The following is a 22,249-nucleotide window of genomic DNA, read 5'->3' on the forward strand; positions in this document are numbered from 1 at the left end:
TGGATAGTTCATGCCACTGGTTTGTTTCAAACACTTAATACAGGCAATCAAACTTGGATATCAGTGATAGTGTCCACAGTGATAGCCACCTAGTGGAGGTGACCAGAAAACATACATTTTGAGGGCATGCTTTCCTCAGCTCATCTACATGCTAGCAACAGGGTCTAATATCAGAAGATCGAAGTTTTAAAATTTTGAATCTGATATGGTCGACACCATAAGATTAAAGTCTTGAAACTTTGCATCTTTTAACAGAGATCTCTGTACAGCGTGGAAAGGGAAGATTTCCCCTTTCTGCACTGTAGTGCAAACTCGGAGTTGGTATATTTAAATAGCGGGGGGTTTGGGGGGTGCAGGGGAGCTTGTCCCCCTGTTTAGAGCGTTTAAATGGTTTGTTTTTGTAGGTTGTTGTGTTTTATTACATTTTCGATGTTTCAAGACTTCGATTGTATGGTGTCAACCATATCAGATTCAAAGTTTTGAAGCTTTGATTATGTAATATAGACCCTACAACATAACCATGACATGTTGATGGCATAGCCCAACATTTAATTATTAATCATAAGAGTGCACTGGCCAGCACTAATAAATATGTAGGAAAGCATTTTACCTATTACATGCTTTCGCTTATAATTTGGTATGTTATATCTGAGTTTCATTTAAAGTCTTGCTGTCTGTTCTTTACCCAATGATGGTATGGAAGATTATCAGTTAATGATATCAAACCTTCAAGTCAATTCACACTTAATACTGTTCGTGTATGCAGATTTAAGTGTTTCTGTTTGACTTTCTTTTTTTCTAAGCCACATTTTGGATAATGCTTTCTTTTATAATGTTGTTGACATAGATGCTTATTTGTTGCCATAATGTTTGCAGCTAAAAAACAATATGCTTAAAACTATATTTCCTTCTGTAGCCATTTCTGTTGACAGAACACCATTTGGGTTGTGGGGACACATTCTTTATCTGTCTCTGACATTTTGTGATCTCAGTCTTCAGAAGTGATCTCAGTTCTTACCTTCATTGTTACTTTTGCACAGCTGACTTCCGTTTTCATTTTACATTCCACACATTCCTTGACACCTCTTGGTTGAGGCTAAAGAAATGATATGACATATAGACCTCAAAGATGCATCACAAATTTGCCATCATAAACATTCTAACAGCAATGCTAGTCTGTTCTTTTTGCTTTTATAACATTGGGTAATTTCATACTAAGTGTGAAAATCTAACTACATTTTTTGTATATTTCCTGAAATAATATTTGGCTTGCTGAGTTTTCTCTCAAGCAAAATACGTTTCCCTTTTCTTTAGTAGTTCATCTAAAATTGAATATATATACTATTATTTGCTGCCAAGAACTGTAGATAATGTAATCCCAGTTTGGACATTTTAACAGACAGGGTGCTATCTTTAAACTTAAATTGCATCAATTCATCATAAGAGTAATTTGTTAGAAGGTGTAGGAGACAAGTCCCTTCCCCCACTATGGAAGGGTAACACTACATATAACCTAACAAGACACATCCAGATAAACAGTATTTTACATGCTTTTAAGATATCTGGACTCAGAACTATGTTATTTACAATCCCAGGCTGAAAAATCACAGTTTCTATAAAGCCTGGTAATCTACACTTGCTTGCTTTCTACTAGATTTAACCTTCTTCATTTTGGCTAGACTGAAACTGTAATCCAGAATCCCAAATTAGTATATATTTCCTTCTTACTGTTCTGCAGTAAATAAATACAGACATTCATGAACAGAGCAATTTTGTTTGTGAAGTAATTAAACAAGCTTTGCTTATGCATTAACCTAATTAGGGTTTTCAAAGAAATAAAAACGGTTTAACAGACAACTTTCTTTTTATTATCAGACCAAGGAAGCCAAGACACAGACAGGGAAAAGACCAAATAACAGGATTGTAATAAGTTTTAAAAAATGTTAAATCAATGTATGGCAGAGTAAATGTTGCATGTTTTTTCTTTCAGATGAGTTCTAGTGAGCATTTCACGTCAGTTCAGTAACAACTGTTATGATCACTGCAACAATTAGTCCAAACCTGTCACAGTGGGATACGGAACCTACAAAAAAAAAAAAAAAAGAAACAAAAGTGAGTTATTAGTTTTATACAGGGACCAGAAGAAGCATTTGCATCAATTGCCATCATTAAAGACCCAAATCTATATGCTAAGATTCCAAAAACAGCAAGACAAAAAAAGTAAAATGGCAATACTGTTTATACCGTCATGTATTTGCATCTAGTGAATATCATTTTGCCATGAAGACAGAACTGCTTAATGAGAAACTCCCCTTAAGTTTTTTAAACAGATGATGAAGACTGTTTCTGAGCATTGTTTCCTCTCTGTATTATTCCTTCATTTCCATTAGGCACAAGTCGTAACCTCAGAATCCCGTGATGTCTCAGTAATTGGTAAGTTGGCTATGCATAAAAGAGACAAATAACTTACTGGACAGGAGTTTTGGTCAGTGTCAGATCTGTGGTGGGGACAAAACTGGAAACATCTCAGCTATTAAACAGGATTAAAGCTAACTATGACATGGTCATTGCTCGTGTTGATATAAACAGTCTAAGAATGTCCTTCTTAATATGCAACATGATATAGTGGCTTATCTAGCATCACATGAGAAAAAAACGCATCTGATTAATGAGATAGTCACATCCCTGCTTTGGCACCTAAATATCATTATGAAATATTTGCATTCAGTCAGTAGCTAATGATAAGAAATCAGAGACAAGGAATTCAGATGTAAGCTAGGACAGAGATGTGCAACCAGTCAAGAGTATTTTTCCCTTTATGGACTTCACCTGTTTTACCAGGGGGCACATGTATTTAACAGGAGATCTTCCATCTCCATTGTGTCTTTTTTATATACCTCTTCAAATGCCAAGGTAAAAGGAAATGAAAAATGACAAGTTAAAACATCAGAAATGAAGATAACTTTGCTAAATATTGGGAGCCCCAAAATAACAAGATTAGGTAAAAGATTGAATGGTGTTGATATCAATACCATTAATGTAACACAGGTTAAATTTAAAATGTGTATCATAGTGGTGTCTCAAACTTTATAAAAGAGCACCCAAAAGCTATAAGCCAAGAAATCAACTCAGCATCATGAATTACTCACGATAATTAATATAGCAATGATATTGAATATATAAGACTCTGTCATACACCATCAGTGTCAAGCACAGACTATAAGGATTTGCTGTCTCATCTTCAGGATGTAATAAACTAAGAAAATAAAATTCTTCTATAAGATTTAAGATGCCCCAATGTTGAGTGGGTAAATAGCTCAACATCAAATAAATATACCCATATATACTACTATGTTAATAAGTTTGAAACAAATAGCAAAAAAATCCCATTGGGATGACAGTATCATAGCTATCATATAAACATAACTAGGGCCTTTCTGCTTCCCACTTATGATTGTATCCTCTATATTTATCAAAAATTTGAATCTCATCATCTTTAACTTAAACGTAAAATAAAAATTACTCATATTTCCTAGTTTTGCCAGTGGAATCTAAACTGATGCAATAAATGATATACAGATAAAAATAGACTAGGATGCTATCCTTAGTGACTGAAATAAGTCTACTCAAGAGTCTTTCAATGAATTCCATATTATTAATGACTGCATTAATAAACACATACCAGTGCTATATTGTGTGTGTGTGTATATGTATGTATGTATATATATATATATATATATATATATATATATATATATATATATATATATATATATATATGTTTGTATGGGTCCCTATCAGTTGATTGCATTTCAGAAACTCAAACAGAAATCCGGAAGAAATCGGATGACCAAGTGTTTGAAAACACCAACGTTTTGAATGGAGATCACAGTACAGTTAGGATCAGAAATTTTACCCTTTTTCTCATTGTAGCATGATCTCAGAGTTGATATATATCATTTTCAGGTGGTGGCTTGCTCCCCTGCAAAAATGTAAAAACAAGGTAGTTTTTTTTTTTTTTTGGTGTTAGAGATTTCAGAAACTCGGTCATCCAGTCTCTTCGGTATTTCTGCTTGAGTTTCTGAAATTCAGTCATATGATAGGGATCCATATTTGTGTGTGTGTGTGTGTGGGGGGGGGGTAGGTTAAAAAAATATTTGATGGGATCACAAAATTAATGATATATGCAAGATATACAACAGAAAAAGGAGTACCATTTTGTTTTCAGAAATTACACAAGGTATGGAAAAATTCCAGATACTTCTTTTCTTCTCATGAAATCTTCGAGATTTAACTGTAAAGTCAGCTTGGTCTCCAAGACTGAAAGATGGAATGTTGTAATAATGTATTTTTTTAACTGCATGAGAAAACTAAAATGAAAGATTTATTAATAGAACATGCAATAAACAATGAAGTTATAAGAGAGCCACATGGTATTGTAAATGTTCTTGCAGAAAAAATGTGTGCAGGAAATAAATATGTCAATGTATTACAGAGAATAGGGGACATTCCCTATATAACAATAAGCATGAATGACAAGGAAGCAGGAAGCCTTCCTACCTAGTGATTTCCTAAGCTGAGTCAAGGAAAAGCTGAGTAAAACCTTATCAATCATACTAAATATACTGTTAGTATGTGGACATGTCCTTGTGCTATGGTAGCAGGCTGTGGTGGTATTAATTCAGAAAAGGCAGTGTGTGGACATGTCCTTGTGCCAAGGTAGCAGGCGGTTGTGGTACTAATTCAGAAAGGGGAGAAGATTCATCTCCAGTATGTACTTTCCTTTGTCTCTCTGCCTCATTTCCACACTTTTACTTCCACTCATCTTTTCCACCCCCACTGGGTCCCAACTTTTACTGTCTTTGGATTTTGTACCACTCCCCCATACTTACTTCATCATCATGCTTTAAATGGGGAACCACATTAGTCCTGAAATATTAAAGATGCTCAGATATCAGCACATGGTCTCAGCATCATGATTCCTTATAAAATCCAGGAGCCTCTGGCCCCCTTATCTTGAGGGCAGAATTAGCTTTTTCCTTTGTATTGTAGGATGAGTTTCATCCTATAAATATTCTGAGGCCAGTTACTAGAATAGTTACTAGAATGTATTCAAAGGCTTGGATTTATGAAAATGTAGGAAGTGCCAGAATAAAGAGACTGTTTTAAGGAGAACATACACCTTTATTATTTATACATTCATGAATAAGGGGAACTTGTGCTTTTCCCAGCCTAGAATTTGTGTCCTATACTTTATAATAAAGATCTGGCATTCGTGCCATAAGACAAGCTCCTTAGTGCATCATAACAATCCCCTAAATAATAGTGTTTTAAAACTAACTTTTTATTTAGGCCATTCAGGGGATTCTTCAGCAATCAACTTTCCAACAGGCTGGGGCCAAGTTAATGAGATCAACAGAACAACACCCAACAGTGAATAAAACCGAAACAAAAAAAACATATCTCAAGCACTAACTTTCTTTAAAATCGTATAAATTTAATACGAATAAACAAGCCAAGCTTTCAGGACACTTGCCCTTCCCAATGCATTATCAAACATACACACTGCACTATTATATACATCATTTGACAAGCTGATTAGAGTTCGTTCGAACTGTAGTCCAGCACTAGATTCACTTTCCCCCTATTTTAAGCTCAGACTCTTGCATTCTGGCTTTTACCATGATACTTTCTTTCTCACTGTAGTTCAGACATTTGAATATGAGCTTCCTAATATATGTGGCATTTGGCATTCTAGGAGTGATTCGATGAACATGTTAAATCATAGGTTTCGTTTCCAGTTACAGTATGTTTTTCAGCTTAGCTGTTATGTTATTGCCTTTTGTGTGCTCTGGCATACCAAGTATTCTCTCATTATTATGCCTAGCCCCTGCCTAAATCACAAGTATGCAGATTTTGGGTATTTTTATTCTTTCAGAGAGAGAGAGAGAGAGAGAGCAAGAATGCTGAGTGGTCACAGGAAGCTTTCTGCTATCTGCACATTAAAGTGTGCATACAGAAAATTGTTTAAGTTATTGAATTTATTTACTTATTTGATGGCTATGTGGTCAAACTTTCAAAAGAGTGACCACTTGACCATCTCTCTCTCTCTCTCTCTCTATATATATATATATATATGTGTGTGTGTGTGTGTGTGTATATATATATATATATATATATATATATATATATATATATATATATATATATATATATATATATATATATATATATATAGTACATTCTTAAGGGCTCCTTTGTATATATCCCATGGGTTTTCACTACAGGAGGTTTAAGGTACTGAGTAGTTACTGTGTGAATTTTTTACCCTTCGGTTTGGATGTTATTGATGACATTTCACAGGCATCTTAATGATTATGAACATCAAGCTTGATTTTAAGTTCTGTGTTTCTAAAGTATAGCCAAACAATCCACTTATGCTGTACTGATGGGTTCAATAAAAAGGTTAAAACATGAGTGCCTACAGCTTAATAGGGTTTGGCTTTATTGGCATAAATGTGCCCATAACAAGTAAAAAATGAAGGGCATTCAGAATCACTGTAGCTGACACACTGTATGTCCTTAAGGGGTAATTTGCACATATTCCATGGGTGACTGCTACAGGAGTTGACAGTATTATACAGTGACAACTCTAGCTTGTCTGGGTCTGTTGTGCAGCATCTATAAATGTATGTGTTTATATATATATATATATATATATATATATATATATATATATATATATATATATATATATATATATATATATATATATAGATATGGGTCTAGGACTAATCACTGAAAGCACATTTCACTGAAACACATTTGACTGTGCACAATTCACTGAAAGCTCAGTTCACTGAAAACACAATTCACTGAAACACATTTCACTGAAAGTTATATATGGCCTTTTCCTCACTGTAGTGTGACCCTGGAGTTAGAATATATAGTAAGGGGGTGTGTGGAGGGCACTGCCCACCCCCACATTGGGTGGTGTGGCAGGCATACCCCCCCACCTATTTTAAATATTTTGAACTATACACATGGATACTTGCAATTTCAATAAATTACTCTTTTCTAAACTTAATATATATCCAAACTATGTGGGGGTGGTGCCCCCCACACCCCCCTTACTATATATTCTAACTCCAGGGTCGCACTCCAGTGGGAAAAAGGCCATATATAACTTTCAGTGAATTGTGTTTTCAGTGAATTGTGCTTTCAGTGATTTGTGCACACTCATTTGACTTTCAGTGAAATGTGCTTTCAGTGAATAGTCCTAGACCCATATATATATATATATATATATATATATATATATATATATATATATATATATATATATGTGTGTGTGTGTGTGTGTGTGTGTGTGTGTGTGTGTGAGAGAGTGTGTGTGCGTTTTTGAGCACTTTCAGTGAATAAGTATTTCATCACAGCCAACATTAGATGAAAGTACATTTAGTACACATCATTGGGGACACAACTGCTCAAAGGACACTTCACTTAACAAGCAAATATATAAACACCATGATGATACTAATAACTCTGATGCTAACTTCTCAGCAGAGAAGTGGAAAAGATAGAGATGTCTACACCAATGCATACAGCTACTGCTTACAATGTACATGATGTATCATATAATTACTTCACCAGGCATAAAAGAGAACACCAAAAAACTGCACACATTTTATCTGGTAAATCTGCAGGCAGATGCCATCTAGTTGCACAAACGTCAATTAACAGGGTTAAAAAACAATGAGGAATGAAGAGGAATGGATCACAAACCTCTGCCAGTGAGATTTCTAAATGTATACTGATGGTGATTCCTTTGTTGTTGGTGATATCTCTTTTCATGCTTGAACATGGGTTGGGGGGGGGCGGGCTAACTTTTCACAGTGGGATGTACAAGGGAGGAAGTTTCACCCTTTTGATGTCTAAGTAATTTGTGGCCACCATTTTGGGTCCTCAGCATCTTGACTTAAGAAATTTCATAGTAGAATGTCTTTATCCATCCCATCTAAAATAAAACCTCCATTTGTATTATTACTGCCAACACTAAACAAATACACGTAAAACCTGATTATAGGTGGGGACAAAGCCTCCATACCCCCTCCATCAACACTTCATACTACGTACCACACACAAAACCATATGCACCACTTAAACCACTACTCAGATGAACCACAAACCAGCAAAGCACCACACATTAATTGTCAAATTTAGTGCAGATTTCAGTGAAATAGCAATTTCGACCATTCTAGAACTTAAGAATAATTGGTGAATTACGGCCTGCCAACTCATGCAGTCTCTCAAATGAAAGTAGTGTCTTACATTCTGTATTCCTTTTGGAGTTAAAATCTTTGATACTTCATTTTACTCCCTCTAGGCCTCAGCCTTTGTACCTCTCCAACACTTCCTCACTCAACCAGAGGCCAATATCCCCAGCACTCAGCCTCATGCCCCACAGGCCCCTGCCTGAGTGTATCTCTCCACAGTACTTCCTCTATCTGCTAGAGAGCTCTCGGTCTCCTGTGTCTACCTATCTCTCTGACCTTCTGATTTATAAGAAAGTGGTGTGGCCCTCTCAACTCAGATCAGACGTGGATCCTCCTCCTATATTGCTCCAAAATTGCAGCTTCATATACCCTACAGTAGCTCCTAGGAGGCAATATAGTACAGTAGTTTATAGGCTGAATTACCACTCCCACCCCATACACATGCATTCACACACACTTGAAATAATCAGGATTCTGATTAGTATTTATCCCTTTGCTCTTTTTGCAGTGTGATGCAAATTTGATTATCTTTCTTCTGGATTAATCCTGATCCCACATACAAAAAATGCTAGACTTTAAGCAAGTAACATTATCAGACTTGGTCTGATTTTGGAAATAATTGCCTAGGCAACAAATACTAAGAGATGTTTGAGTTAATAAGTTTAACTGGAAACACAGCTTGCCTTACCAAAATAGAATGCAGTAAATTTTGTTTGTCATAACTACTGCAACACAGTGAATATGGTCCAGTATGCCAATTATAACGTCACAAAAAAAATACTTCTTTTCACAAAATGCTGTTTCTGCAATCCATTTCTAGGAAATTAGTTACCATTAGGTTCCTAATCAAATACAAATACTCAGAAACTACTGTCCCCAGTGAAAGTGTCTATTTATTCCTGCAACAATCAGTAAATTCATTGTTTTCAGTATCTCTGCTGCAATTCATGCATCTCTATATGGGGAAAAAGATAGCAGATTGGAAGAAAGAAACACTTGTAAAGTTACATTATTAGTAAGATGGTGCTGGTCATTTTGAAGGCACAGTGCAATCTAAGAGCTGATTCAAGAAGTAAAAGAAGGCAGTGATGTCCTTAGTCTTTACAATAATAAAAAAATGCCTTTATTTTGGACACAGTAAAGTTAGCACACATTGACTTAATCTACATTATTTTAGTAAGAATTTCCAGTCTATCTGTGCCTGTTTATGTGTCTGAGAGTGTGTGCGTTTGTGTGTGTGCATGTGCATGCAAGTGTACATGTATTCATATGTGTGTGTGTCTGTGGTATTACATTTTTGAGTTCAGAATTTTGAAATATAGAATTACAAAACCAAAACAATAAGCAAAGATTAAAACCATTTTTTGATAGTTGCTCCATGTATGTGTGTGTGTGTGTGTGTGTGTGTGTGTGTGTGTGTGTGTGTGTGTGTGTGTGTGTGTGTGTGTGTGTCTAGGATCAGAAAGCCAGTCTGTGTAGCCTATGCTTGTATAACTTCCTTTCCACCCACTTTAACTGTTGTCTGAACTGCCTCTAATATCTTTGTTTCCTTTTCCCTAAGCTCTCTGCATTACTGCTTGCATATGAGTGACACGTTAAAGCACATATTTTGCAATGATCTATTTTTATGGGTTATCTAGGGGATACATGGCATAGGTGCACGAGTTAGCTTTCAGAAAAAAAAATATTTTGGTAATATAAGCAAACAATCCCCACTGACATTATTTTGTATAAAGCACCTTTTCTTATGATTTCTTACCTAAATTATGAGCAATGATACTGGTTCTGAGCCACAGAGGGATGGGGTCCAGACTGTGAGCCAGGTGTCCGCGGCTCATTTTATGTGGTAACCAGGCAAGGAAGGGGGAGGAATGAAGAGGTGTAGCCTAGGATGGGGAGGGCTTGCCTAAGGGAGGGGATATCCCTGGCAGACAGCCCACTGCACCTCTTCTCCAACACACTGTGCCAAGTGCACATAGGGGTGTTTGAGCCACACACCAAAAATCAGGAACTACTTCTTTTGATTATCGGAATGATGACTAATCCCAGTTAACCCTCACTCTTGTAAATGGGAATGAATGGGACAATTAGCTGTCAGGGGACTTATGACTGAGCCAGTGGGGGCAAAGTGACACCCAAAAATTTATGAGCAATGACTTGAGTTACTTTTGAAAATAATTTGAATTCCAACACTGAAAACAGAATTAAAGAAAGGAGGTTATTGATAAATACGTTTAGCTAGGGAAAGGGTGATATAGATTAGTAAAATACAGAAACCCATGACAATGTAGTTTCAGTAGAGGATCATATCTTTACTTTGACCACATGAACCTATGCCCATGTTCTAAAGTAATTTCCTCATTTTGCTTATACAGGCTTGCATTATAGGATGGCTTCTCAGTGACTGAATTGGCAAAACAGCAGGGCATACATAACAAAACTTAGGCATTAAGCTGCAACAGTCCTTCTCCATGGAAAACTCACCCATTTCCACTTTTGTTTTGAACTATCATTTACACCTAAAAGGGAAATGAATCCTAGATAGCTCATTTAATCAACATACATACATGCACACATACATACATGCATACATACATACATACATGCATACATACATACATGCATGCATGCATACATACATATATACATACATGCATACATACATAAAAAATACCTCCTTCAAAAAAATGATGCTAGTGTGAAAATAAGTAATTAAGTAAAGCCAAAACTTTAGGATTATACAGAATTCAGCTTCCCGGTTTCATGCTAAAACATATATACTAAATTTGGGATTACTGTGGATCTTGCTTGATCAGAAATCGAGTCAGATGCCTTAGTGGTAGCATCTAGTCATTTTAATCAACCAAGAATTTTGCTTACTAGACTTTAAACTGCTTCTGCTACAATTGTTGAACATTTTGTAACTTTTCAGTTGGTCTTTTTGGAGACACTGTTTTTAAGGACTCAAGTTTCAGTCTTATTCTGATTTTGTTTTACATTTTTATAATTCATAATAATTTTTATTAATTTTGCGCATCAAATATTTATTTGTATATATTATTTCATCAGTATTTTTTGCTCATTTGCGTCTTTCGGCTTTTCCCGGTTAGGGGTCGCCACAGCGAAACTCCGGTCCCTAATGATTGGCAGTAGTGTTTTACGTGCTGGCTTGTCGGGTCTAACGTACAACCTTCAATGAAGGAATGCCCGTTCACGCATGTCGTCATACAGAAGACGCTCTAACTGAGAATCGAAGGGCAACGCCAACGTCTAACTGTGGGGCGACAACGCTACCGCAGCACCACTACCACATTCATTTGCTTAATGTAATAGTTACATTTTTTAAAATATTTTCTCTAATGTTATTACTCATATTTATGTGATTTGCTTTCATTTTGTAAAGGTGCTTAAGAAATAAGCATTGAAATAAAGCTGAAATTGAAATCGTGCAGCAATCGCATGTGCCTTATTCAACAAAATATAAGGAAATAATTCAAAAGTTTCTTGCTACAATTGAGGCATTTGAGTAATGCTTTATTACTGGATGTGGGCATAATTATCAAATCTGAAGTAGGGTTGCAAGTAATACCATGCATAATTTCTACAGATTTGTGAAGTGCAGGCCTGGATTATATTGGGGGAATGCAATAATTTTATACCCATTTTGAACACCTTATGGAAAGTGTTGAGGAATTTAATTATTAAAGTGAATTCATATTCGTCTTCCTATATTTAATGTAACCTAAATTAACGATGTTTATACTATAGACTGTTAGCCTGTTTACACAGAGGTTTCACTATCTCACAAAGGGCACTTACTTGTATTGTCTTTCATGTTTCCATTCTTCCTTGCTAATTGGAAGGTATTTAAAGATCTGTGTACTAAAATACTATGCAATACTTTAAGGTGTCTGACTACACTCTGAAACAGACCGAAAAATAGCCTTATTATAGTGAAGTTCATACATAATAACATACTTGTTACAATGACATTCTTCTGTACGAACCTTACTGCATTATAAATAACTGAACCTTGCACAAACATACAGAGATCATGCACTACAACAGCTTTAAAAGCTTTGTGCAGCTACATTTTTTTTCCTGATAGTACATTGGGACAGCTAAAACTGTTAAGTATTACAAACAATTTTGATCAGTTGTTTGATCATAATCATTTATTATGGGTCCAAAAGTTCATTCAAGAAATTAGAAATGAGCTCTATTAATTCACTTCTTGAACTTTGTCATTGAGATGAATTTCCTGAATTCATTTCTCTCATACATAACTGATTTTGGTCCACAGATAAAATACATCTTGAGGTTTTGATCTAAATCATTTCAATGCATTTAGACAGAAAACTACTTTGTGTTACACTTAAGACACACTTATTACATGATTAATAAAAACATGATTGATATAGTTATAGCAGCTTAAATTTTAATCTTCATGCAGAAGCACCATTTTGATTTACCATGTGTTTACTCAAGAACAGATAAGGGCATCAAACTTTAAATATGAAAGCATCATTGGACTTTGTGTCTTTTCATTTTTTAGTTCTGAAGTATGTCTCTGACACATGAAAGGGGCTTTTTAGGGCTCCTGTGTATCACATTACCTTGCTCCATATGAGGCAAGACGAATTAGACCCCTAACAAGAATTCAACAGGAATGCTTGAAAGTATGAATCATACACAAAAACAATTGGCTCATAACATACCCAGGGGTGGGGTGGGGTGGAGTGTGTGTGTGTGTGTGTGTGTGTGTGTGTGTGTGTGTGTGTGTGTGTGTGTGTGTGTGTGTGTGTGTGTGTGTGTGTGTGTGTGTGTGTGTGTGTGTGTGTAGAGCACTTGCAGTCTAGGTGACCATGGCTTGAGCAGCAGCATTAGCACTGCAGTAGTCGGTCGGTGGTGGGGGTAAAACGCCATGGCCCACTTGCATTTCCTAGGGTAGGGGTGAGATTTGCATGCACTTGTAGGACACATAAGGCAATGTGATCTCACATGTACAGACTTGAGAGGCCACTACTCATACCAGCTGGAGGAACACTGCTTGGAGATAACACACCTTGTGGAAGTAAGGGGATTCCCATTGCACCCCTTTTTTCACTGTCTTGCTGGGTACATATGTAGTTAGGACGGGAGAGAAAAACAGAAAAGCTTCAAGCTACCCCTAATAGCTGCCTCATTGACAACCCCTCTTGGTTTACTCACTTTGTGAATGGAACAACTAGGCTGATAGACCAAGAGAAGGTCTGATGGTGGGTAGACAATGGAGGAAAATATTTCAAGAAGAAAAAAAAAATACAAAAAAACTTTAATTAGACTCCTTAATACCTAACATAAGAATTAACTAACAGGCATCAGCACTTTGGAAAATTAGGTTGCTTTTCCGCTGAGTGAAACCTGTATCATATAAAACATAAATGTGGAGAGTCAGACAAGTTAATGGCCATCACATTCAGGCTATATACACTGTATGAACATGTAAATATCACAGTAAATATAATGAATAATTTCCTATATTCATTTTCTAATCTTTATAAAAAAACACATAGCAACCTGTACCCTGGAAGATTGTTTTACAAGGTTATGGGTGCTGGTAACATATCCCGAAGTTATGGATAATTCTAATATGGCTCACCTTACATTTGACTTTGAATTTAAGGGATGGAATATTTCCTTCAGCCTTAAAAGAGGCACTGGTGAATCTGATCCGCAAGGAAACATCTCTTGATCTGAAGAACTTAATCAGTTACTACCCTATGTCTAACTTCCCTTTTTTGGAAGGGTTATTCATAAAGTTTTTTATAAGCTGCTAGAGACCTATCTTGGTTAATGACATTACTGACCCTTTCTATTCAGGCTTCCATACTTACCATAGTGCAGAGAAAGGTCCTACAAGAGTTATTAATGATCTACTGATAAGTGGCCAGTGGCTCTAATACTGGATCTTTCTTCAGCATTTGAAACAGTGGACCATGGCATCTTAATAGAATGGTTACAATCTTACTGAGTTTTTTCTGCTATAGTTTTGGACTGGTTTGTATCTTGCTTATCTAAATGTACACAGAGAGTAAGGTCAGGACTCAATTTTTCATGTGTACACAGTCTTTACTGTGGGATACCTCAGGATTCACATACATTCTTCATCTCAGAAATTTACTAAAAGAAAGGGGACTAGCATGCTACACCGATGATGCTCCGATTTACTTTTCCTCGCCATATAAGATATGGCTTGTATTCACACCTTGGCTGAGGACCTTGAAGCATTATGTACTTGGGCTCACTAAAACTGAGAAAAATTGAACACCACAAAGACTTAATCCTTGGCTGTTCATACAGCTCTGAGGGATTCCTCTGTTAGACCATTGCCAAGCTTGAATTTGTTATTAAAGTGAGGAATCTCTGTATTATCTCTGACTGATGGCTGATACTTTGGGAACTGGGGTAATCTGTAGTGAAGTAATCTTATTTTCATCTTAGAAATATCTCCAGGATTAAGCATCTAATTCCACAAGTAGATCTCTCAGTTGTTGGTCATGATTCATGTTTTCTACAGACAGGACTAATGTAATACTATGTACCTTAGACTTACTAATACTGCACTTGATTGCCTAGAAATGGTGCAGAATTCTGCAGCTAGGCTGCTTACTGGTGCATCACATGGCCATCATATTATGCCTATTCTCATAGCCTGCACCTGCTTCATATCCATTATTATGAATATTTTCAAGATTCTAATGTTAGTGTTTTTGTACATTCATGACCCAGATGTTTGCTAGCTGAAGGAGCTCATTATACAGCCCTGGGTAGATACTATACTGACCATTTGAGAAGCTGCCAGTGATTCTATGGGTCAGTCTTGAAAGTTCAGGTTTTAAATCATGTAACTATCAAGCACCATACCTTTCAACTGTCCAGATTTTTGCAGGCTGTCCAGATTTTGCCTTGTCTTTTTGGTCTGTTCCTCATAAAATTTGTGGTTTTCTGACAAATCACTTTGGATTGAAGTCACTAAGTACTGATATACATTTTGAGTTATAGACTTCATATCTTTCAGAAAATGCATGCCAACACAAATCCTGTTATTCTAGCAACTTTCTAAGTTTATAAGAGCAATATTTAAAATCTGTCTATTTTTGGGCTTTTGTTCCCCCATTATTTTACGCTTCGTCCAGATTTCTTGGGCTAAGAGGTTGAGAGGTATGTCAAGCACCTTACCTATGGAGTTCACTACATCACTGTTTTCAAGAATGTTCATCTTTGGCTAGTTTTAAAAAGATTTTAAATGTATACCTCTTTGGTTTAGCTTGTAATGTTATGAACTAATTGTTTTGTTGCTTTTGCTGTTGGTATGGGATTCTTACAAGTAACAGCACTGTAATAGTATTTTGATAAAAACACCTAAATAAACTTGAATTTATAAGTTTCATGCTGTTGTAGATGGGTCTTATAAACTGTTTGTTGCTGACTTACTATGCTGAGCACTGTTTGACTAACTGGACAATGATCCCAATTAGTGTTTATTTTTGATATGCTGGTTTGACCTTTGCCTTCTTCCACAGCAGCTGTCACAGTACTGGTGCTTAAGGGTCTTATTGCAATCACTGTCTTTCACTCTTTCCCTGACCCCTACCCTATTTTTTAACCTTGGGATGCTCAGAATGAGCTGCAGGAGATGAATTAATGTTTTATTTGCCTGTGATCTGTTGTTTGATTGGTTCCATCTTTCATGAGTTAGAAAGAGCAATGAGATAAATTAGAGTTTAGAAGATTAGTTATAAATATCTTTTAATGGCTATCAGATTTTGTTGGGGCATTCGAGGTTAGAAGTTTGATGTCTTTTTCTGCAGTTATAGATATTTATTCTGTCAATTCATACAGAAATATTTTTCTGACCCTTACTTCCTCACCTAATTCCTGATGAAAGGAGATCCTACTGAAAAGTACACCACATTTTATCTCACAGTATTCCATCTACTATCCTTGCTTTCTTCCCTTGGTTTTCCTTAATGTTGCGACTCTATCCTTTTCTAAATAACTTTCTGTTTCCTGATCCTTACAAAATTCTGTTTGCCATCTTCCCATTATTGTCATGTATCATTATGCTATTTCTATAAATCAGCACTACAGTTCTCCTTAAAATAACAAATCATTGTAGTGTATCTCTCAGCCATTACTCATTTTCTCTTCATCGTTGAATATTACTGTGGCATATTGCTCCTCATGGTGCAGCGGTAGCATTGTTGCCTCACAGCAAGAGGTTCTCCCATTCGATTCTCGGCTGGAGTGCAGGGAGTGCCTTCTGTGTGGAGTTTGCATGTCCTCCAAGAGGTTGGGTGGGCATTCGAAAGACATGCGTAAATCGGCGTGCCTTTATTGAAGGTTGAACGTCGAGCTGGCACCTTGACGTCCATGAAAATCTACTGCCAATCATTAGTGGACCAGAGTTCCACTGTGGCGACCCCTAACCGGGAAAAGCTGAAAGACAAACAACAACATTGCTCCTCTTAACATAAGTGGCACTATGTTTTCAGTGTTAAGAACGACAGGCTGCTAGTGTGAGCATTATAGGTGATGAAAATGCACTCACTTCAAATAAGAGCACTGTGGAGGAATCTCCCCTTTTTCTTTGGGGCATAAGTACATTAAGTAAAGGGGAGCAAGGAATAAATGTCCCTGTGTGGTAAGTCTGGCGAGCTCTATCGCTCGCACTAATTGTGAATATGGATTTCACACTGAATTCGTTTTTGGCTAAATCATGTTCAATTTGACATTCTGACATCTGTGAACATGGATCCCGTTTATGTTACTGTTATTATCTTCTGCCTACTCTTATTGTATTGTATTATTTATTGCTGTTTATATTATCTTCATTCCACAAGCACCTAATGCTGATTTTTGCATTTTCACCCAGCTTTGTAGCTAACACCAGAAAGAAGTTCTCCAGTCCTGTGATCCTGATGAACTGGTAACTGCATTCTGTCATACTGGTGACTTCTTTGGCTTCCTTCCATCATATCTCTAGTGCGTAGTACTTCACACAGTCATGTCATTACATGGTCCAGTAATGTTAACTTCTTCCCAACACTGCAATGTGCATCCCTCCCCAAAGATTACTGAGCCATTCTGCAGACCTTGCTCTGGAGCTATCTCTTCCTTTCCAATTGCATGCTTCTCTTCAATTTATTTTCAGCGTTCTTATGCCACTGTTAATGCCGCCTCTTACCTGGAATTTCTCTGAGTTCTTACCTGAGTCCTCCCAGAAGTCAAACCTTCCTCTTTAGCTTTTCATTCCTATTCCCAAAGCCTTAATGAAAGCAGCAATGATGTGGGGTAGGTGCTTATATAAAACATTAAAACAGGAAGTGCAGAATCATAAAAAATGAGGTCAGAATTCATGGTACATAAGAGGGACTGCCCCTAATTGTGGCTGAGTTTTGATGTATAGTGCCATTCTGCTTAGAAAGCTAAGTCTTTCAGACTACAAGAACCTTCATTAGAATAAATGTGCTTTCCTAACTTTAGTGAAAAGCCAATAGCCTACCTCATAGCCATAGCTGGCCTTAGGCAAAGACCTACTAGGCGGCCGCCTAGGGCACCGTTCTAGTAGGGGCACTTTCCCAGTATATATTTGGTGTAGGTAGACCAGGATAGGCACACTGTTTGGTGTGGGCAGGGGGCGCCATGGAGCCCGTTTGCCTAGGGCACCAGTTGACCTAAGGCTGCTCCTACACATAGCAGTTTAAAAGTGAATGATTCAGTGACACATTTTTGTTTCATGTTGGGGTTGAAAGCCCCTCTCCCCTCCAGGAAGTTCTAGCTTACAGTCAGTATGCTTATCTAGCACAATACAAAAGCTTTGAGTGTGTTCTATCACTCTGCGCAGCTGTAATAAACATCAGTAAATTAATACAGTCCAGTGCAATATCATTTAAAATATAATCCATCCAAGCTACAGCAGTCAACTTCATATGTAAATAAAGACAAACTATTTAGCAAAATAACAGATCACCTTACTATCTCATTTGAGATTATTATGATTGTTGTCTCTTAAATCACTGAGATTTTATAATTTTTCATGAGTTAGGAACAATACATCAGCATATAAATAGATTATTTTTTTCATTTGCATTTAATCAACTAGTAGCTGTACAGATGCTTTCATATCAGCCTCCTTGCTGCCTTGCTTCTGATTTAGCCATACAGAGAACTGGCAAACCTACCCATTAGACTTGCTTTTTGAAAATCAGTAGATATTTATACTGAAGCTTAAATGTCAGTTACTAATATGAAGAGTAACTGTGAAAAATGAGCCTGCAAGATGAGATAAAGTAAAACAGGCAAGAAGAAATCAGAGCTGGACTGCTGCATACATCCATTTGAGGCATCTGCACCACATACTTTTTTCTATGGACTGTATTCAGCATTTAGTGCAGTCACATCCTGCATTACATTCACGAGTGTGTCCTTCTGAAGGACAAATTGCATTGTTGCCTCACAGACCCTTGGATCTGCAGTTTGGCCCTTGGATGGGATGCTTTCTTTGTAGAATCTGCAGGTCTTCCTTGCACCTGTATAGGCTTTATCTGCATTGTCAGGCAGCTTCCCCATGTATCCCAAGGGCATATTGTTGGTGAAATGAAGATCCTGCATAACAGAACATAGGTGAGTTTTTGCCTTGAACCTAGTGAGTGCCAGGATAGGCACTGGTTTCTTTGCAACCCTGAAACAGAAAGAGCAGGTATCAGAGAAGGAAGGAAGAAATGAATTTTATATTAACGAAGCACACTGATATAAACATTGGCCAAATATCCAATTTCCAGAGCAGGCTACCACTTTGCCTTTAGCACTTCATCATTTGCCATATTTGACTTATGTGTTTTATATATTTATTTACTTATTTTATTCTCTGACTGGTAAGTGAACATGGAAAATGTCTTTTTATGATTAATTGCCTTTACCACAAACAACAGAGAACGTTATCAAGGGATCAGTATTTTTTTCAGAAATTGTGCTTTAAGAAGATGAATAATTTAAGTCTCTTCTCATTGACTGTAGTGTAACATCCTAAAGCACATTAGAGTACTATCTTAGAAAATGGCATTGCAAATATTAGGACTCCATCTAGTGCCCATGGGCATATTGTCCTTGGATTTGCTTCACTACCCACAGATAAATTATCTAATGTAAAATATAGTGGTCACAAAGGGTATGGTCTCTCAAGTCATAGCAGTAGTATTACGTGGGTTAAAGTATAAAATAGGCACTTAAAATGAACCACTAAACAACTCGTTAAGTGAAGCTTGCCCTCAAAAGCATGCAGAAAATATACACTATTGCATTGATTATGGGCCTTCATCATCCACACTCAATAACAGGCTTCACATTGAATACTCAGTTGAATAGAAAATTTGGCCTGGATCCACAAACCCCTTTCTTACATTTACTCTGGGTTTTAGTGTCTTCCAGGACTCACTTGACCATAGTAATGGTACATTGAATACTTTTTTATGCATACAGACACAATCACATATATGCACGCACACACATGTGCGCGCGCGCGCACACACACATACATTAATTTGTGGGGAAGGCTGGAATATTCTCTAACACTACAATCTTCTGTCATGGCTCAAGGTAGTAAACTGTCACCACATAAGATTATCTGAATTGGGAAGTTTCAGTTTCTGTCCCACTCATGGTAATGAGCCACATAGTTATGAACACAGATCACAGTTTGTAACAGAGCTGTCTAATCAATTAGAGGTAGGTGCCAGCAGATTGTCACCATTTAGCATGAAATATACTCTTCTCAATTTATAAATACATACAAAGGCAATCAGCCACAAGCGTTTTAACAGTGATCAAACAAAATACTAGAGAAATACTGAATTAAGCAGCATAGTTAATGGTTAAATATGCAGAACAATATAAACACTCACAGAAAAAAAATAAATGAATAACTTTGAACAAAGAGACTATGAAACATATAAACATCTGCCCATGGTTAAAAACTTCATTTTAGTTATCTCTTAATTAAATTAATTGCTGAGTCCTATGCTACAGTTGCTGAATTTCCATACGACATGACAGGTAAAAATGTAAGTGCAAATAAAACTTACAGGTCTATATACCACAAGCTCCAGGGTAGCTATCCCTACTAGCTGTGTTGTTTATTCATCTGTGTAGCTTATGTCTTTCCCATACAGAAGCCATAGATACAATTAAATAAAGCTTCACATTTAGCTTCTTATGAATTTGTTTTCCTAGTCTTGGCTAGCTATATTATTACAGAGTTTTCTTATTGCAATTTTGCAAATTTTACTTATCTTGTCAAGGAATAGCCACAGATCTTAAAATCACAGGTAAAACAATCACAATTTATGTTTTATGTCTGCTATACATTTCATATACATATCTACAACTGCTGTTTCCCAGAATAAAACTGTCTTTCGGCTTTTCCCGGTTAAAAGGTCAAATTTCAGTTATATTTTTTTTCATAAAGAAAGGACAGATCTCACATCATTTCATGAAATCAAAAAATGCAGAGCATGGCACTGAATGGATACTCAGATTATTTCAAGTGCTGCAGGTTGTATAAGGTTTAAATGCAGCTCACAGATCTGTTGCAGTCTAAGAAAACAGTGACAGATTTCTTCTCAGGTATCACAAAAGCTGCATATAACTTTAAGTGAATCTACTTTATCCTCTCGAAATCTGAAAAACCCCAATTAAAAAAATAGCGCGACACATAAAGAGCGAACCGTGAATACGTTGAATGTACTAAACTGCAAAATTTCAAACCTCAAACCATCATAGTTGGCCAACCCACCACCCGCAACACACTACCTACCCAAACACAATAAAAACAACACATACATACACTAACCAAAATCCTACTTCTAACCCTAAATTAAAGCACTCAAAACCCTACTACTAACCCTACACTAAACCCCACATACACAACTATCTATGCACTATCCTTAACCCCTCCCTAACCCTAAGGTCCGTAACTATCGCACACTTACCTTATGGGGCTATACCGCAGATGGACCAACTATGCAAATTCGATATTTCCACTTTCGCGATTTCGTTCATTTGCCGTATTCGTGGTTCGCTCTTTATGTGTCACGCTATTTGTATTTGGGGTTTTCGGCTTTTGAGCAGCTAAAGTAGACCTCTTTAGGTAGCCTCTGTTATAGATTCCCTGGCAGACACCTGGCCTGCTTTAGTTGCTGTGTACATAGTGCATGGAAATGTTTTCCACACTGACCTGTTAAGGGTTGAGTTTAGCATAATGGTTAAGATGTTTACCGCACAGAGTTTCTTACCTTTGAGGGGAAATTGGCTAGGTTTGAAATGGAACAGAAGGGCAGCTAGCCTAGTACTTATGAACCTATGTTTAAAATGCACTGCAACAGGTCCTAAATAAACTCGGTATGACTTAAAGCCCACAACTATGAAAGCAAGACTTGCTTCAAAGTATGAAAAAATTACATGTTGGATGAAGGATATGAAAAGATTTTGAAAACCAAGGAGATTTCGGATATCTAGGTAGTATGCAGCCATGCAAACTTTATTTTATATACAGTTTCTTTTTTATTGAAAACATTACTTCCCACACCTACAATACTTATGTTTGTTTTATCAACCATTCATGTTTCTAAATAGTTCTTATCATTAACATTTGAATAATACATTTCATTATCCAGTGTAACATCTTTAGGTGTTATGTCTGTTCACCTCTTTCCCTTTATTAGGGCTGTATGGACAGTTTAATTTATTTCTAGTATTTGTCTTATAAGCCTCACTTTCTATATGCTGAGATACCGCTGGCTTTAAGAATTCTTGTAGTATATAAGAATGTAGTTCTCATTCTTTAAACCTTGCAGTATGCCTACTACTTAATGATAGATTAGCATAAGAAGTACTATGATTTTGAAATATTGTTTATCTTTACATTTTAAATG

At 36.6% G+C, this 22,249-nt stretch overlaps 1 protein-coding gene across 1 annotated transcript in view; it reads right to left on the bottom strand.

Moving 5' to 3' along the window:
- Positions 1–1,845: 1,845 nt before the first annotated feature.
- The window catches only part of IGSF21 (immunoglobin superfamily member 21), a gene marked incomplete at its 5' end in the record, with an annotated part of 1,235,684 nt that continues 1,215,280 nt past the window's right edge, over positions 1,846–22,249 (bottom strand). Inside the window, one exon of the mRNA XM_044061896.1 lies at positions 1,846–2,083. Within this exon, the coding sequence (XP_043917831.1) occupies positions 2,010–2,083 (74 nt within the window). The remainder of the gene's footprint in view (positions 2,084–22,249) is intronic.

Source organism: Protopterus annectens, chromosome 2.part0 (assembly GCF_019279795.1).
Source record: "Protopterus annectens isolate FY-2018-M chromosome 2.part0, PAN1.0, whole genome shotgun sequence".
NCBI classification, from domain to species: Eukaryota; Metazoa; Chordata; order Ceratodontiformes; family Protopteridae; genus Protopterus; species Protopterus annectens.